The sequence below is a fragment of the Frieseomelitta varia genome, unplaced genomic scaffold (assembly GCF_011392965.1).
Source record: "Frieseomelitta varia isolate USP_RPSP 00005682 unplaced genomic scaffold, Fvar_1.2 scaffold_485, whole genome shotgun sequence".
Taxonomy (NCBI): domain Eukaryota; kingdom Metazoa; phylum Arthropoda; class Insecta; order Hymenoptera; family Apidae; genus Frieseomelitta; species Frieseomelitta varia.
Window position 1 is genome coordinate 110,038 of NW_025110240.1, and position 11,540 is coordinate 121,577.

General features: G+C 28.7%; 3 protein-coding genes across 5 annotated transcripts; 2 read left to right on the forward strand and 1 right to left on the reverse strand.

Moving 5' to 3' along the window:
- The first annotated feature begins 1,837 nt into the window (after window positions 1-1,837).
- On the forward strand, window positions 1,838-4,645 carry LOC122532958 (transmembrane protein 120 homolog). 2 transcript variants are annotated; one of them, XM_043662184.1, is made up of 6 exons: window positions 1,838-2,058; window positions 2,407-2,525; window positions 2,599-2,757; window positions 2,837-2,929; window positions 3,012-3,229; window positions 3,302-4,645. In XM_043662184.1, exons 1-6 carry the CDS (start codon window positions 1,990-1,992, stop codon window positions 3,709-3,711), a joined length of 1,068 nt encoding a protein of 355 aa, XP_043518119.1. In that variant the 5' UTR covers window positions 1,838-1,989; the 3' UTR covers window positions 3,712-4,645. The 2 variants fall into 2 exon arrangements, with proteins under 2 accessions (XP_043518119.1, XP_043518120.1); XM_043662185.1 differs by having other exon boundaries at window positions 1,989-2,130.
- Window positions 4,646-4,999: 354 nt separating this feature from the next.
- Window positions 5,000-6,227, forward strand: LOC122532960 (translocator protein). The gene is made up of 3 exons (XM_043662187.1): window positions 5,000-5,267; window positions 5,677-5,889; window positions 5,962-6,227. The coding sequence occupies exons 1-3, from the start codon at window positions 5,148-5,150 to the stop codon at window positions 6,154-6,156; spliced, it is 528 nt and encodes a 175-aa protein (XP_043518122.1). The 5' UTR covers window positions 5,000-5,147; the 3' UTR covers window positions 6,157-6,227.
- LOC122532955 (serine/threonine-protein kinase unc-51) lies at window positions 5,813-11,540 on the reverse strand. Of its 2 annotated transcripts, XM_043662178.1 has the most exons (13): window positions 11,088-11,539; window positions 10,019-10,111; window positions 9,652-9,702; window positions 9,465-9,534; window positions 9,183-9,359; window positions 8,854-9,088; window positions 8,462-8,770; window positions 8,116-8,385; window positions 7,748-8,001; window positions 7,294-7,659; window positions 7,093-7,220; window positions 6,852-6,987; window positions 5,813-6,773 (listed from the first exon to the last, which is right to left on the reverse strand). In XM_043662178.1, exons 1-13 carry the CDS (start codon window positions 11,175-11,177, stop codon window positions 6,700-6,702), a joined length of 2,253 nt encoding a protein of 750 aa, XP_043518113.1. In that variant the 5' UTR covers window positions 11,178-11,539; the 3' UTR covers window positions 5,813-6,699. The 2 variants fall into 2 exon arrangements, with proteins under 2 accessions (XP_043518113.1, XP_043518115.1); XM_043662180.1 differs by lacking the exon at window positions 9,652-9,702 and having other exon boundaries at window positions 11,088-11,540.

Genomic DNA, 11,540 nt, shown 5'->3' on the forward strand with positions numbered 1-11,540 from the left:
TATTCATCAATATTTAAAGTATAAAAAGCAATCAACCAAAAAGTATAAAAAGCAATTGTCAATATTTAATGGTATCAAAGACTTATACAAGATTTTTTCAAGGAAATACAGCAGACCTAAAAGTATGATAAAACATGATTTACATAGATAAAGAAGACAGATATTCTGTTTGTAAAATTGAATAAAGTTAGATTTTGAACAGAGCGATAGCATTTACAAATAATGCTCTGTTCAATGCATCCGATTTCCATCTACTTTCGTGTTTTTCCGTTGTACTACGGAACGAAACGGAATATCTAGTTTTGTATATACCGAGGCAAAATAGTTCCATTGTAAAAAATAATCACTGACAAAATTCATTTTATTTTCATTTGTTATTCTTTTTATGAAAGAAATCATATTTTTACATTTTATATGCTGGCTCAAAAAATATTTTAAGTAATATGTGCATATAAAGGTTCACTAAAATAAAGTTTACTAATATATGAATATTATAAAGATATATTAATTGCAATTATATATCCAAACAAGAAAATTTTTGTTATTGTTAATAATTAAAAATTGTCTTATATTTCTGTTGTACTAAAAGTAAGTAATATCTCTAAAGAAATGCTTATCGTGTATTCCATAATAAATAATAAGTCCATGAAGGTAACGATTTTCACGCATTCGGTCAGAAAATCAATGCTGAACAGACGAAATAAAGTGCGATGGTTGAATATAAAGGAACCTGTTTATCAGAATGCAAAGCGCTTTTATCTTTGTAGATCGGTGAAGTTGTCTGATCATAAAAAACGACCATGAAAAAATTTACTTACATTTAATAATGCAATAGGATGCGGTTTAAATTAACTGGCTGTATTGTACTGTTTGCAAATAATGATTAATAATCAATAATTTATCAGAATAACAGTTTGACAATCCAGTTCATAATCCAGAAACTTTAAATTCCTAATTATACTATTATATAAGTTGAAAAAATAAATGACATCAGAGAAAAAAACGATCTATATTTGCAGCATTAATGAGCAAAACGTAATTTTGTTTGAATTGCAATTAGAATTAAATATTAAGAAATCAATATTCCTTGATTGCCCTATTTTGGGGCAATATTAGTTCTAATAATCTTTGTCCTTTGAGGCTATATTATATGTTTATAACTTAATATACAGAATATATCACAAAATATAAAATCATTATATTTTTAAAGCTTAAAAAATTAGATAAAATTATAATTTTGTTTCTTAAAAATTTTTATTTTTAAGTTGTTCATATGATTTCTTAATTATTCATGCTGGCAATATATTAATTTTATTGTCATTTATTTAAATCATATTATAATTAAGTAAATACTAAATATAACTAATGTACATGATGCTATTATCACTTAAATTATATAAGATGGACATTAGTGGAACATACAAATTTATTGAGAAATAATTTATCGGACATATTTTATCAAACTTAACAACTACAATTATATTTAATTCATTATTTTATGAGAATAAAATAATAAATTTTTTTACTATCAAAATACAATTTAAAAAATTTAGTTAAAAACAGAAATTTAAAAAATTTGATGTAACATCAAAACTTTTTCTATCGTCTATTTATAGGAACCAATGAATATTATCCAAAATTGTTGTCCGAAATCTTTTATTGGATTTATAAAAATCTATGTTATATGTTTATAAAAAAAACTTGTTAAAATGTTTAAAAAAAAATACATATCAAATTAATAAACCTTAAATTAGAAATACCCGATTATGCAAATTTCAATGTTGAATTAAATTAATTCTTTTTACACAATATTCGAATTGTATTCTTATCATATGTCGAAGGTTTAAAGATCAGGATGATGAAGAGGCGACTTTTAGAGCACTCTATTGCTAGATGCACGAGGAAGTACTTGACTAAAGGAACACAACGAATCGTTGCGCATCTGAATTTTAGTGAGTCGTTGGTCATCGTCCCTTTTTTTTTGCTGCGATGGATACCGATGTCGAATCCTGTTTAAAAGATTGGAACGACCTAGCACAAGATTACAAGGAATTAGAAGTAAGATAATTTTTTGTTAATCCTGGGTACTGAGGTTGTCAGTGATTTGCACGTTGGACCATTTTCTGTGAGGTTAAGTGTATTTTTTATTTATCCAATACCCGCAAAACAAACCAGTGTATAAAAATATTTCTATGTAACGTTCTGTGAAATGCAAATACTTTTTTTCTAGCATATTTTCATAAATGTGTTATAAATATTATCGCGGGATATTTCCTTGCTCTTTTTGTTAATTGTTCGTTATTTAATCAATACATTCATTACAATTATTTTTCCATATTGTGTGAAGTATTTTAAGTATTACGCGGTGTTTTATTTAAAATGGTAACATTTCAATTTTGTTAACAGGCATTGAATAAAGAATATCTTGCAAAATTAGAGGAAGTAGGAGAACTTCAAGCAAAATGTTTAAAAGGAATTTCTCATCAGAAATACCGGATGAGTGTAATATCAAAATCACTCAAACAGTAAGTAATTAGTTTTAATGTATTCATACTCATTAATTATTAAACAAATAAATACGTTTTCTCACAACTGCAGATTACATGCAAGCGAAGCACAAAAAAGTTTAAGCAAGGAGATGGCTAAAAGAGAGCAACAGTTACATGAAATGGAACAAATCTTACCAAAACCAAATGGCACATATCTTCAAATTATTTTAGGCAATGTTAATGTTTCTATATTAAACAAAAATGATAAGTAAGAATAAAAGTAATAATGACATATTCAAGACACGTATATCGTAGAATATACACTCAACATTTCATTTATTTTTCAGGTTTAAATATAAAGATGAATATGAAAAATTTAAATTGGTTCTTTCTGTAATTGGTCTTATTTTATCTGTGCTAAATCTGGTAACTAATATCAGGTAATATATGTTGTTTATTCTGTAATAAAATAAAAAGTTTATAATAGTCAGATATGGACATCATTGATAATATTTGTTACAGAACTTTGGAACTTAGTTTTATGTTCCTTTTAGTCTGGTATTATTGTACACTGACAATAAGAGAAAGTATATTAAAAGTAAATGGTTCAAGAATAAAAGGCTGGTGGAGATTTCATCATTTCCTCTCAACTGTAATATCTGGTGTTTTATTAGTATGGCCTAACATAGGGCCGTGGTATGCATTTAGACAACAATTTATATGGTTCAATGTTTATATCAGTATGTTATTTATCTAGAAATTTGTAATAATTTTTTTTGTTGACATCAAAACAAAATATGTTCTTTTTACAGGTGTAGTACAATCCTTGCAATTTTTCTACCAGCGGGGTGTTTTATATCGATTAAAAGCATTAGGTGAAAGGCATAATATGGATATTACAATCGAAGGTTTCCACTCTTGGATGTGGCGCGGATTATCGTTTCTATTGCCATTCCTTTTCGTTGGATATATATTTCAGTTATACAACGCATATGTCTTATTCACATTAATATCCTATCCAGAAGCTACATGGCATGTCCCAGTTCTTAGTGGCATGTTCTTGGTATTGTTCCTAGGTAATACAATAACAACTATTATGGTAATTCGTCAAAAATTAAGAGAACGCGTAAAATACCATTTTGCTGGAGTGTTTTCCTCTAAATTCGAACGTAAAAAGGAAATAAATGTAGAAAAAGACATGAAAGCTCAGAAATGCGAATAAAATAAAATTGACGAAAGCAAATGTGATAAAAAGATTAAATGTAAAATAAACATTCACAAATGTGAATTAGAAAAATGCAAATGTTGGAGGAAAAAACAATGGAAAAATGCAAATAAAATAAAAAATAAGTCTAATTAATGAATTCAAACCAAAAATAAACAAAGTACTTCAAAATTCTTTCTTCCATGTATTGTCATCTTTCTCTCACTTTCATTAGACACAAGCTGCATTTAAAATATATTAACCTGCAATATAGAAATGAATTCTTTGAAAGTATTCTTTTTGTATGTCTTTTCATATGTTAACAAACTTTTGCATATTTTCAATGTTTATTTTTATAGATATCAACATGATATAAATTTAGACGTGCTTATTTTTTTAAATAAAATTAAAATATATTTGTGCACTTTCTCAATATACCAATTTCATGTAAAAAATCATCTAATTTTTATTCATCTTATTAAATTATTAGATTAAAATTTATTAAATGGTTTTTAAGAATGTTATATTTTATACTTAGTAAAGTTCATGTTGAAATTTAAGTTTACAATTTGAAAGTACAAACAAATTTTTATTGCTCTAAACACAAATATATATTCTACTAAGTAAAAAAGAAAAATGATTTTATCTACAAAATTATATTCACATAAAGACACATAAGTACATATGTGTACATTGTGCGCCTGTGTGTGCGTGTCATTATGTATTATTATGATAATTTAATCAAAATAATATATCTTCGTGCACACACCTGTGTGCTCATTAGCTACTCATATTACAATTAATAGTCATTTATAATTATTATGCATGACACATCGCATATTTATGTAACATGAATTTATTTGTTTTGTTTTTAATATATTTATTAAATTATATATGTAAATAGAAATATGTAATATGCCTAACATTAAATAAAAACAACAATTTCCAATAATATATGTATACACGCACTTGCATATATTTATATTTATATTTTCAACGTAGAAAATTAATAGTATAAAATAATCTTATATCTAATATCGTTTGACATAAAGAATTGTTATTGAATAATTTAATTGAAATCTTCCTATCGTTTATTAACAGCAAATTTTATACAGAAAAAACAGCGATCTATTGTGTTAAAAGATATTGAACTTTCGATCTGTAATGGAATTATTTTTTTTATTATTATTAGTACATTATTTTCATTTTCAATCCTGTGCATGAGAAATATTTCACATTAATTGCATTATATTGCATAACTGTTCATGACAATGCAATTTCACTCATACTCATTGTTACCAATGTACATGATAACGAATACTAAAAATGTGTGAGTGTGCCGATAGTGTTTCTTCGTAGTTACATTACTGAAAAAACGTCAGTCGCAAAGATAGTGGCGTACATTTTCATCAGTACTGTTGGAAATAGTTGAACAATATTTTCTTCTCAGTAAAATGCCTGTAAAATGCCTCAGTAAAATATCTTGGCCAGTTGTTGGAGCTGTTATTCACCCTAATATAGGAGGATGGGCCGGAAGTTACTTCACTAGAAAAAATATTAAACCCTGGTATGAGGTAATTAAATCGATTAATCGTTAGAACCATTCAAATACAGTAGTAACATCTAGAAATAGTAAACTCTAAAAATTTTAACCGATAGATTTAATCTATAAGAAAATGTATATAAAAACCGGCATTAAATGTTTAATTACTATAAAATAAGAATTTGTTTTTAAATAAATCATATATTTGCATTTCATTTTATTACAACATAGTCTTAAAAAAAATCTTATATATATTCAGTAACTTAAAAAATATTAATAAAATGACTGCATTGTTTTTATATTAAAAAAAATTCACTCGGTTTTAATAAATTGCAATGTATAATATATGATTAATAGATTATATTGAAATTCTTTTAATTATATTGATATTCTTTTCAAATAAAAATCAGATAATAAATCTTTTTGATGATACTTAACAGTCTTTGAATAGACCATCTTGGACTCCACCAAACTGGGCATTTGCTCCAGTATGGACAACTCTCTATTGCACAATAGGATATTCTTCATATTTAGTGTGGAAAGATGGTGGTGGTTTCAGAGAAGCAATAGTACCTCTTTCTATTTATGGAACTAATTTAATATTAAATTGGTCTTGGACACCATTATTCTTTGGATTACACGAGATAAAATGGGTATTTTGATAGAAATAAACATATCATAGGTTTTAATTACTTTTCTAATTATCTTCTTTCATGGCTTTTTAGGCTTTATATGAAATTGTTTTATTGTGGGGAAGCACTGTAGCAATGGGTGTGTCTTTCTATCATGTGAATCCACTTGCTGGTTATTTGATTATTCCATATTTAGCATGGACTACTCTTGCTACAGCATTGAACTATACAATTTATAAGAATAACAAACCAAGCATCGAACCAGCTGCAGATGAAAAGAAAAAATAATGTACTTGATGATTCTTTTGTAGCAAACAACATTAATGTAAATCACCTAATGAAAACAATGTTTTACTCTATTTTTTTTACAGTTATTATATCATTACCATTTAATAAGAAATGTGCCTTGCATTGAACGCACAATGCTATTAGTATACACATGTTTATTGTTTGATATGAAATAAAGGTTAGTCATAAAGTTAATCAACCATACGTACATTACAATATATATATATAATATAATATCTATATTATATATATAATTATAATTCATTATTCGCATCATTAATAAATCATATAAAGAAACTTGTACAGAATCACTTTCGTATTCTTCCGCAGAGTAATCTATCCTATTCTGTATAAGATCTAACAAACTGTATTATATATGTCATCTTAAATTTTCTACAATGTCATCTTTGTAGCAAGATCATTATGATCAATGAATTAACAGGTTTTATACAGAATAGGGCAGAATATCTTACAGAAAAGAGATATCGAGCACGGTACAGATTTGGGCGGGTCACTGTACTCTGCTGCCATTTTTCACAAGCGCTATGTAGGGTCAGTTGCGTAAATGTAACCTTGTTGTTGAAGTACGTACAAGCGTTTTTCAACAGCATCTTTATCTAGAATATAATAAAATAATAAATTAAAATAAGAAAATACATTCCAGAATAAAAAAAAAATATATATATATAAATTACATTTAATAAGGAGGGCTCTATCTTGACTGTGGCTGACATGTTGTGACAAAGAATGGAGCAATATCTGTGCTGTATGATACCGCTGGAAACATTCTGCAGGATTACCAAACAATTCATCAAGTGCTGCTGATTGGCACTGTGGAAAAAGTTAACTCTTCATAAATACATATACATCAACATATACAATTTGGTAAATCTACCAAATTCATAAGAAAAGAAAAAGAAAATTGGCCACACTTACCATTTGAATGGCATGATTATACAGAATTTTATCTGCAGTAGCTCCAGTCTGATGAAGAAGCCCAGCACTATTGAGCTGTTTACATTCAGCAAGACATGTTCTAAATTTTTCGTTCATTGTGTTTACAACTGAAATTGTCATCATTTTCATATTATTATATTTTATATGCAGAAATTAGAATAAACGAAATAAATAAATTACCATCTTTAACGGTGGCAGTTGGCTGCAACCGACCAGCCTTCAATTGTTGAGTTGCAAGACTTAATCCAGAACTGAGCCATTGAAGAGCTCTGACAAGTAAAATTACTTGTTCTGCTCTTCTCCTCGTTGCAGCAGTGCTTGCTTGTTCAATACCACCTAAAGGCGCACCTAAAGGTCCTGCTTTTGTTCTTGCTACTTCACACACACATTCGCATAATGCAACAACAAAGTTTAACTTTGCTAATATTTCGTTGTGTTCTCGTTCCAAAAGCGTCTCCTCTGGAAGTTCAGGTGCGAAGAACGTCAATGGCTGATCATCTATCGTAGGATTTACTTCTGGTAAAAGATTCTGGAAACTACCCGCTTCTGTAAATTTAATGTAAAAAAAAATACAAAATTATTACCCTTTAGTTAGTATAAAATATTTCTTTTGTTAGAATACAAACATACGCACCAGATATTTCAGGAAGAGTAACAGCTCTTGTACCAAAAGGAATAACTGGTGAATGTCTCAGTGTGTTGTTATTATCCTGAAATGCTCTCGATGTAGGAGAACCTAAGACTGCTAATGGCCCTGTTAGTAATGGCGAAGATGCACTATTATTCCCAGTCGAACGCCGTAATGGAGACGTCCCACTGGAAGTATGTGAATGCCTTGCAACAGGACTAACTTGCCATGTATTTGGCGGTGGAGGTGTTTCACTTAATCTGAAAATAATTACAGTTAAATAAAATTATACAATAAAATTAAATATCATCATAAAATTATATATCATATATATAAAATAATTTATATGAACAGAAAGTTTGTATTGTTTGTACCTCCTACTGGGTGGTGTACCAATAACAAATTGAACACTAGGTGGACTAAGAGAGCCAATGTCAGGAGCATGACTCCTATGCGTATCCACACTGCGTTTCATACTTATAGGTTGAGAGCGAGGAACAACACTACTTCCTGATCTTACATTAGTAGAAGGAGATGATGGTTGTGCAATACTTCTTTGAGACGGAACAGGAATTGGTTCCGAAATGGGAAGGAAGCATGGTCGTGGTGGACTCACTGCTTCTCTACTAGTTTGTTTGACATACCTAATCAATTAATAACAATATTATAAACATAATAAATAAAAATCTTTTATATAGATTATATTGTTAAACTACGTACTTTATTTGCGTATTAGTATTATTGTCTGTGTCACTGCTGAGATCACTTGGCACAAGTACAAAGTCATCTTCAGGACTGGAACACGGACTAGTAGTTTCTGGTTCTAATCTTGTAACAGCTGTACCCACTTGAATCGCTAGTGTTCCTGGAGAAGCAGGAAGTTCAGCAGGAACAGGACTTGGGCTTTCCCTGGAACCTTGAAGGAAAGGATGCCCAAAGAATTCATCGAATGGCATACGATCTCTAGCATTACGTCTTAACAAGCCCATTAAAAGATCTGATAATTCAGGTGAAGTTCCAGGTGGAATTCTAAAATATAAGCAATTAAAACACAAAAAAAATGAATATGGCTTTTGTTTCTTGGCGAAAAAAAGAAACATTGCTTAACGTACTTAGGTCCAAGATTTGCATTTTTCTCATAAAATAATTTCAAAGCTTGAGGTGTATGAGCTTGAAATGGAGCTTTTCCAGTAAGACATTGAAAAACTATCGTTCCTAAAGACCAGAGATCTGCTTTTGCATCATATTGAAGTGACATTATAACTTCTGGTGCCATATACATTGGTGAACCGCATAATGTTGCTGCCATTACACCATCTTGTAAGAATCTAGCAAACCCAAAATCCGCTGGAATTTAAAAAGTATATTTTAAAATCTTTGATCTTTACTTATATTTCCAATTAAATTGAATAAATTGCAAAAACAAATAAATAATACTTACCAATCTTTAATGTTATCTGGTGTGGCTGTGGACAAGCCTTGCCACAATTATGACTGAGTAAAATATTTTGCGGTTTAAGATCTCTATGGACTACACCTTTGGCATGTAGTGCTTTCATTGCACCTGCTAGTTGCTTTAAAAATACTCTGATAGTATCTTCAGAAAGAGTTCCTTTTGCTAATGAATAAATAAAAAGAAAAAATAAAATAAATAAGTTGAACTTTAGCTTTTGTAGACATTTCAATATTTTAATAAGAGATTTTTTTTTTATAGAAAACATACCACTTAGATAATCAGCTAAATCCCCACCATTACAATACTCCATAACCAGGAAGACATTATGATTAGACTCCTAAATAATAAATTCAGAATTATACCACTAATACTATTATATAACATTTATAAAGAAATTAAAAATATTTAATGATTACTAATATAAGCATTATATATTAATTTTTATTATACTAACCTTGCAATCCAATAAAGCGACAACATTTTCATGATGTAATTCTGTTAGTTCCTAAAACATAATGTTTTAGTCAGCAATCAAACTCATTAACCAGCTGTTATTAAAATATAAAACATCCTATCTTAACCACAGGCAACTTTTATGAGATGATATATGTATTACCTTTATATTTTTTATAATAAATATTATTGTTTTATTAATAATTAATAACAATTGTTTTACTAATCAATCTATGAATTATAAGTATTATATAATTATTGTACAATGTTATTTCATGTAAATAAATAATATTTTTTCTTTCATAACAAGTCAAAAACAAACAGAATATAGCACAAACATATTTCTTATTAAACTACAAATTACAAACCTTCAAAATTTTGATCTCTTTCCCAAGTAGATTCTGTGATTTTGCCAAACTTTTTTTGGTGATACTTTTAATTGCCACTACAAAATTTGGTTTCTACAAAGAAAAAGGTAGTCATATAATTGTTAATACACGTAATTGAAGATGACAGGAGAAAAACAATATAACAAGTCATACTTTTCATGTTTTATAGGACAATTTTCAAATACAATATGTCGTTAATTTTATATTACCTATTTATCTTCTTTTTATATAAATTTTATTATTAATTATATGCATATTTTTGCCACTTTCTTGAACATTTCATATTGTCATAACATAAATATTGTCATAACATTATATTACTGGTTTCTAATGAAACTTCCATCTGAATTTAAGTCTCAACTAAAAGTATTGGAACCTTCATGAAAATTGTTATGTATATACTACACGTATTATATAAAATATTTTGAAATCTCATTAGCATTATAATCAAAAACATAATAGTCATGATTATATTAATAAAATTTGAAATCAATGTGAAGATGTATATAAAAATTACAAAATATTCATTGCAAATATATATTTAATAAAGAAAAAACTAACACATAACATGAATAAATGTATAATATGAACCACTGAATACCAAGATTTATTAATATAAAAGATAATTGACTGTTTATAATCTTTACAATATATATGTATATACTTGTAACTTCTACATGTATATATTTTCAAATACATTTCAAACTTTATCAATGTAATCATGGTAGCTGAATCTTGTTACAATACTGACGAAATTTCAAAATGTTTTATACAACAGATACAACATGTTAACAAAAGATTTCTATAACTGTTTGAATACTTGTAAATACATTAGTACTGTATTGTTAAAATATGTGTATATGTTAAAATATGCCCTTTTAGCCATCAAACATCAAAATTATAAAACACAAACTTATCATGCTCTTTTACTCGTGGCCCTCAATTGCGATCAATCACTGTTAAATTATTGTCTGGCCAAATTGTTCTCTTTATCATTTCTATTTACGATCAGAATTCTGAATGATCAAAGAAACGCAGGAAGACTCACTTTACGATGTCTACCTCTGAAGACCACGGCGAATGCGCCGTGGCCTATCAGATCTTTTGAGTTGTACTCGTAGTCGCCGATGAATTCCATTGTCGATCGTGATTTCTCTGCGACTGAGGATTTTTCACCGATCTTTTACAGGCAAGGTCAATAGTTTACAAACATAGCACGATAGGCTAAGAAGATGCATTGCCCGTGGAGAGAGATCGATACGCGTTGCAAGAAAAGTTTCCACACCGATTTCGTGTGATATCGTTCCTCTTTCCCTAGACGATCCTTCTCAAAGACTCAAAGAAGTCGCCACTCTACATTTTGTCCACCCTTGTAAATCACATCAATCATTAACTCGGATCACCACAATGATGGTAGGCACAGTCGCAAAATACAAAACACAACGGAGTACACACTCAGTCGTACAGTTGCCTTCCCAAAATGTCAGACGATTCCGCACAG

Bases quoted from the DNA above. Each gene is read 5' to 3' on its own strand.
- LOC122532958 (XM_043662184.1), top strand. From the start codon at position 1,990: ATGGATACCGATGTCGAATCCTGTTTAAAAGATTGGAACGACCTAGCA. The intron at 2,758-2,836 runs GTAAGAATAAAA...TTTATTTTTCAG, and splicing joins ATATTAAACAAAAATGATAA to GTTTAAATATAAAGATGAAT. The intron at 2,930-3,011 runs GTAATATATGTT...TATTTGTTACAG, and splicing joins AATCTGGTAACTAATATCAG to AACTTTGGAACTTAGTTTTA.
- LOC122532960 (XM_043662187.1), top strand. From the start codon at position 5,148: ATGCCTGTAAAATGCCTCAGTAAAATATCTTGGCCAGTTGTTGGAGCT. The intron at 5,268-5,676 runs GTAATTAAATCG...GATACTTAACAG, and splicing joins ATATTAAACCCTGGTATGAG to TCTTTGAATAGACCATCTTG. The intron at 5,890-5,961 runs GTATTTTGATAG...ATGGCTTTTTAG, and splicing joins GATTACACGAGATAAAATGG to GCTTTATATGAAATTGTTTT.
- LOC122532955 (XM_043662178.1), bottom strand. From the start codon at position 11,177: ATGGAATTCATCGGCGACTACGAGTACAACTCAAAAGATCTGATAGGC. The intron at 8,771-8,853 runs GTACGTTAAGCA...CTTATATTTTAG, and splicing joins AATGCAAATCTTGGACCTAA to AATTCCACCTGGAACTTCAC. The intron at 7,660-7,747 runs GTGCGTATGTTT...TTAAATTTACAG, and splicing joins TACTCTTCCTGAAATATCTG to AAGCGGGTAGTTTCCAGAAT.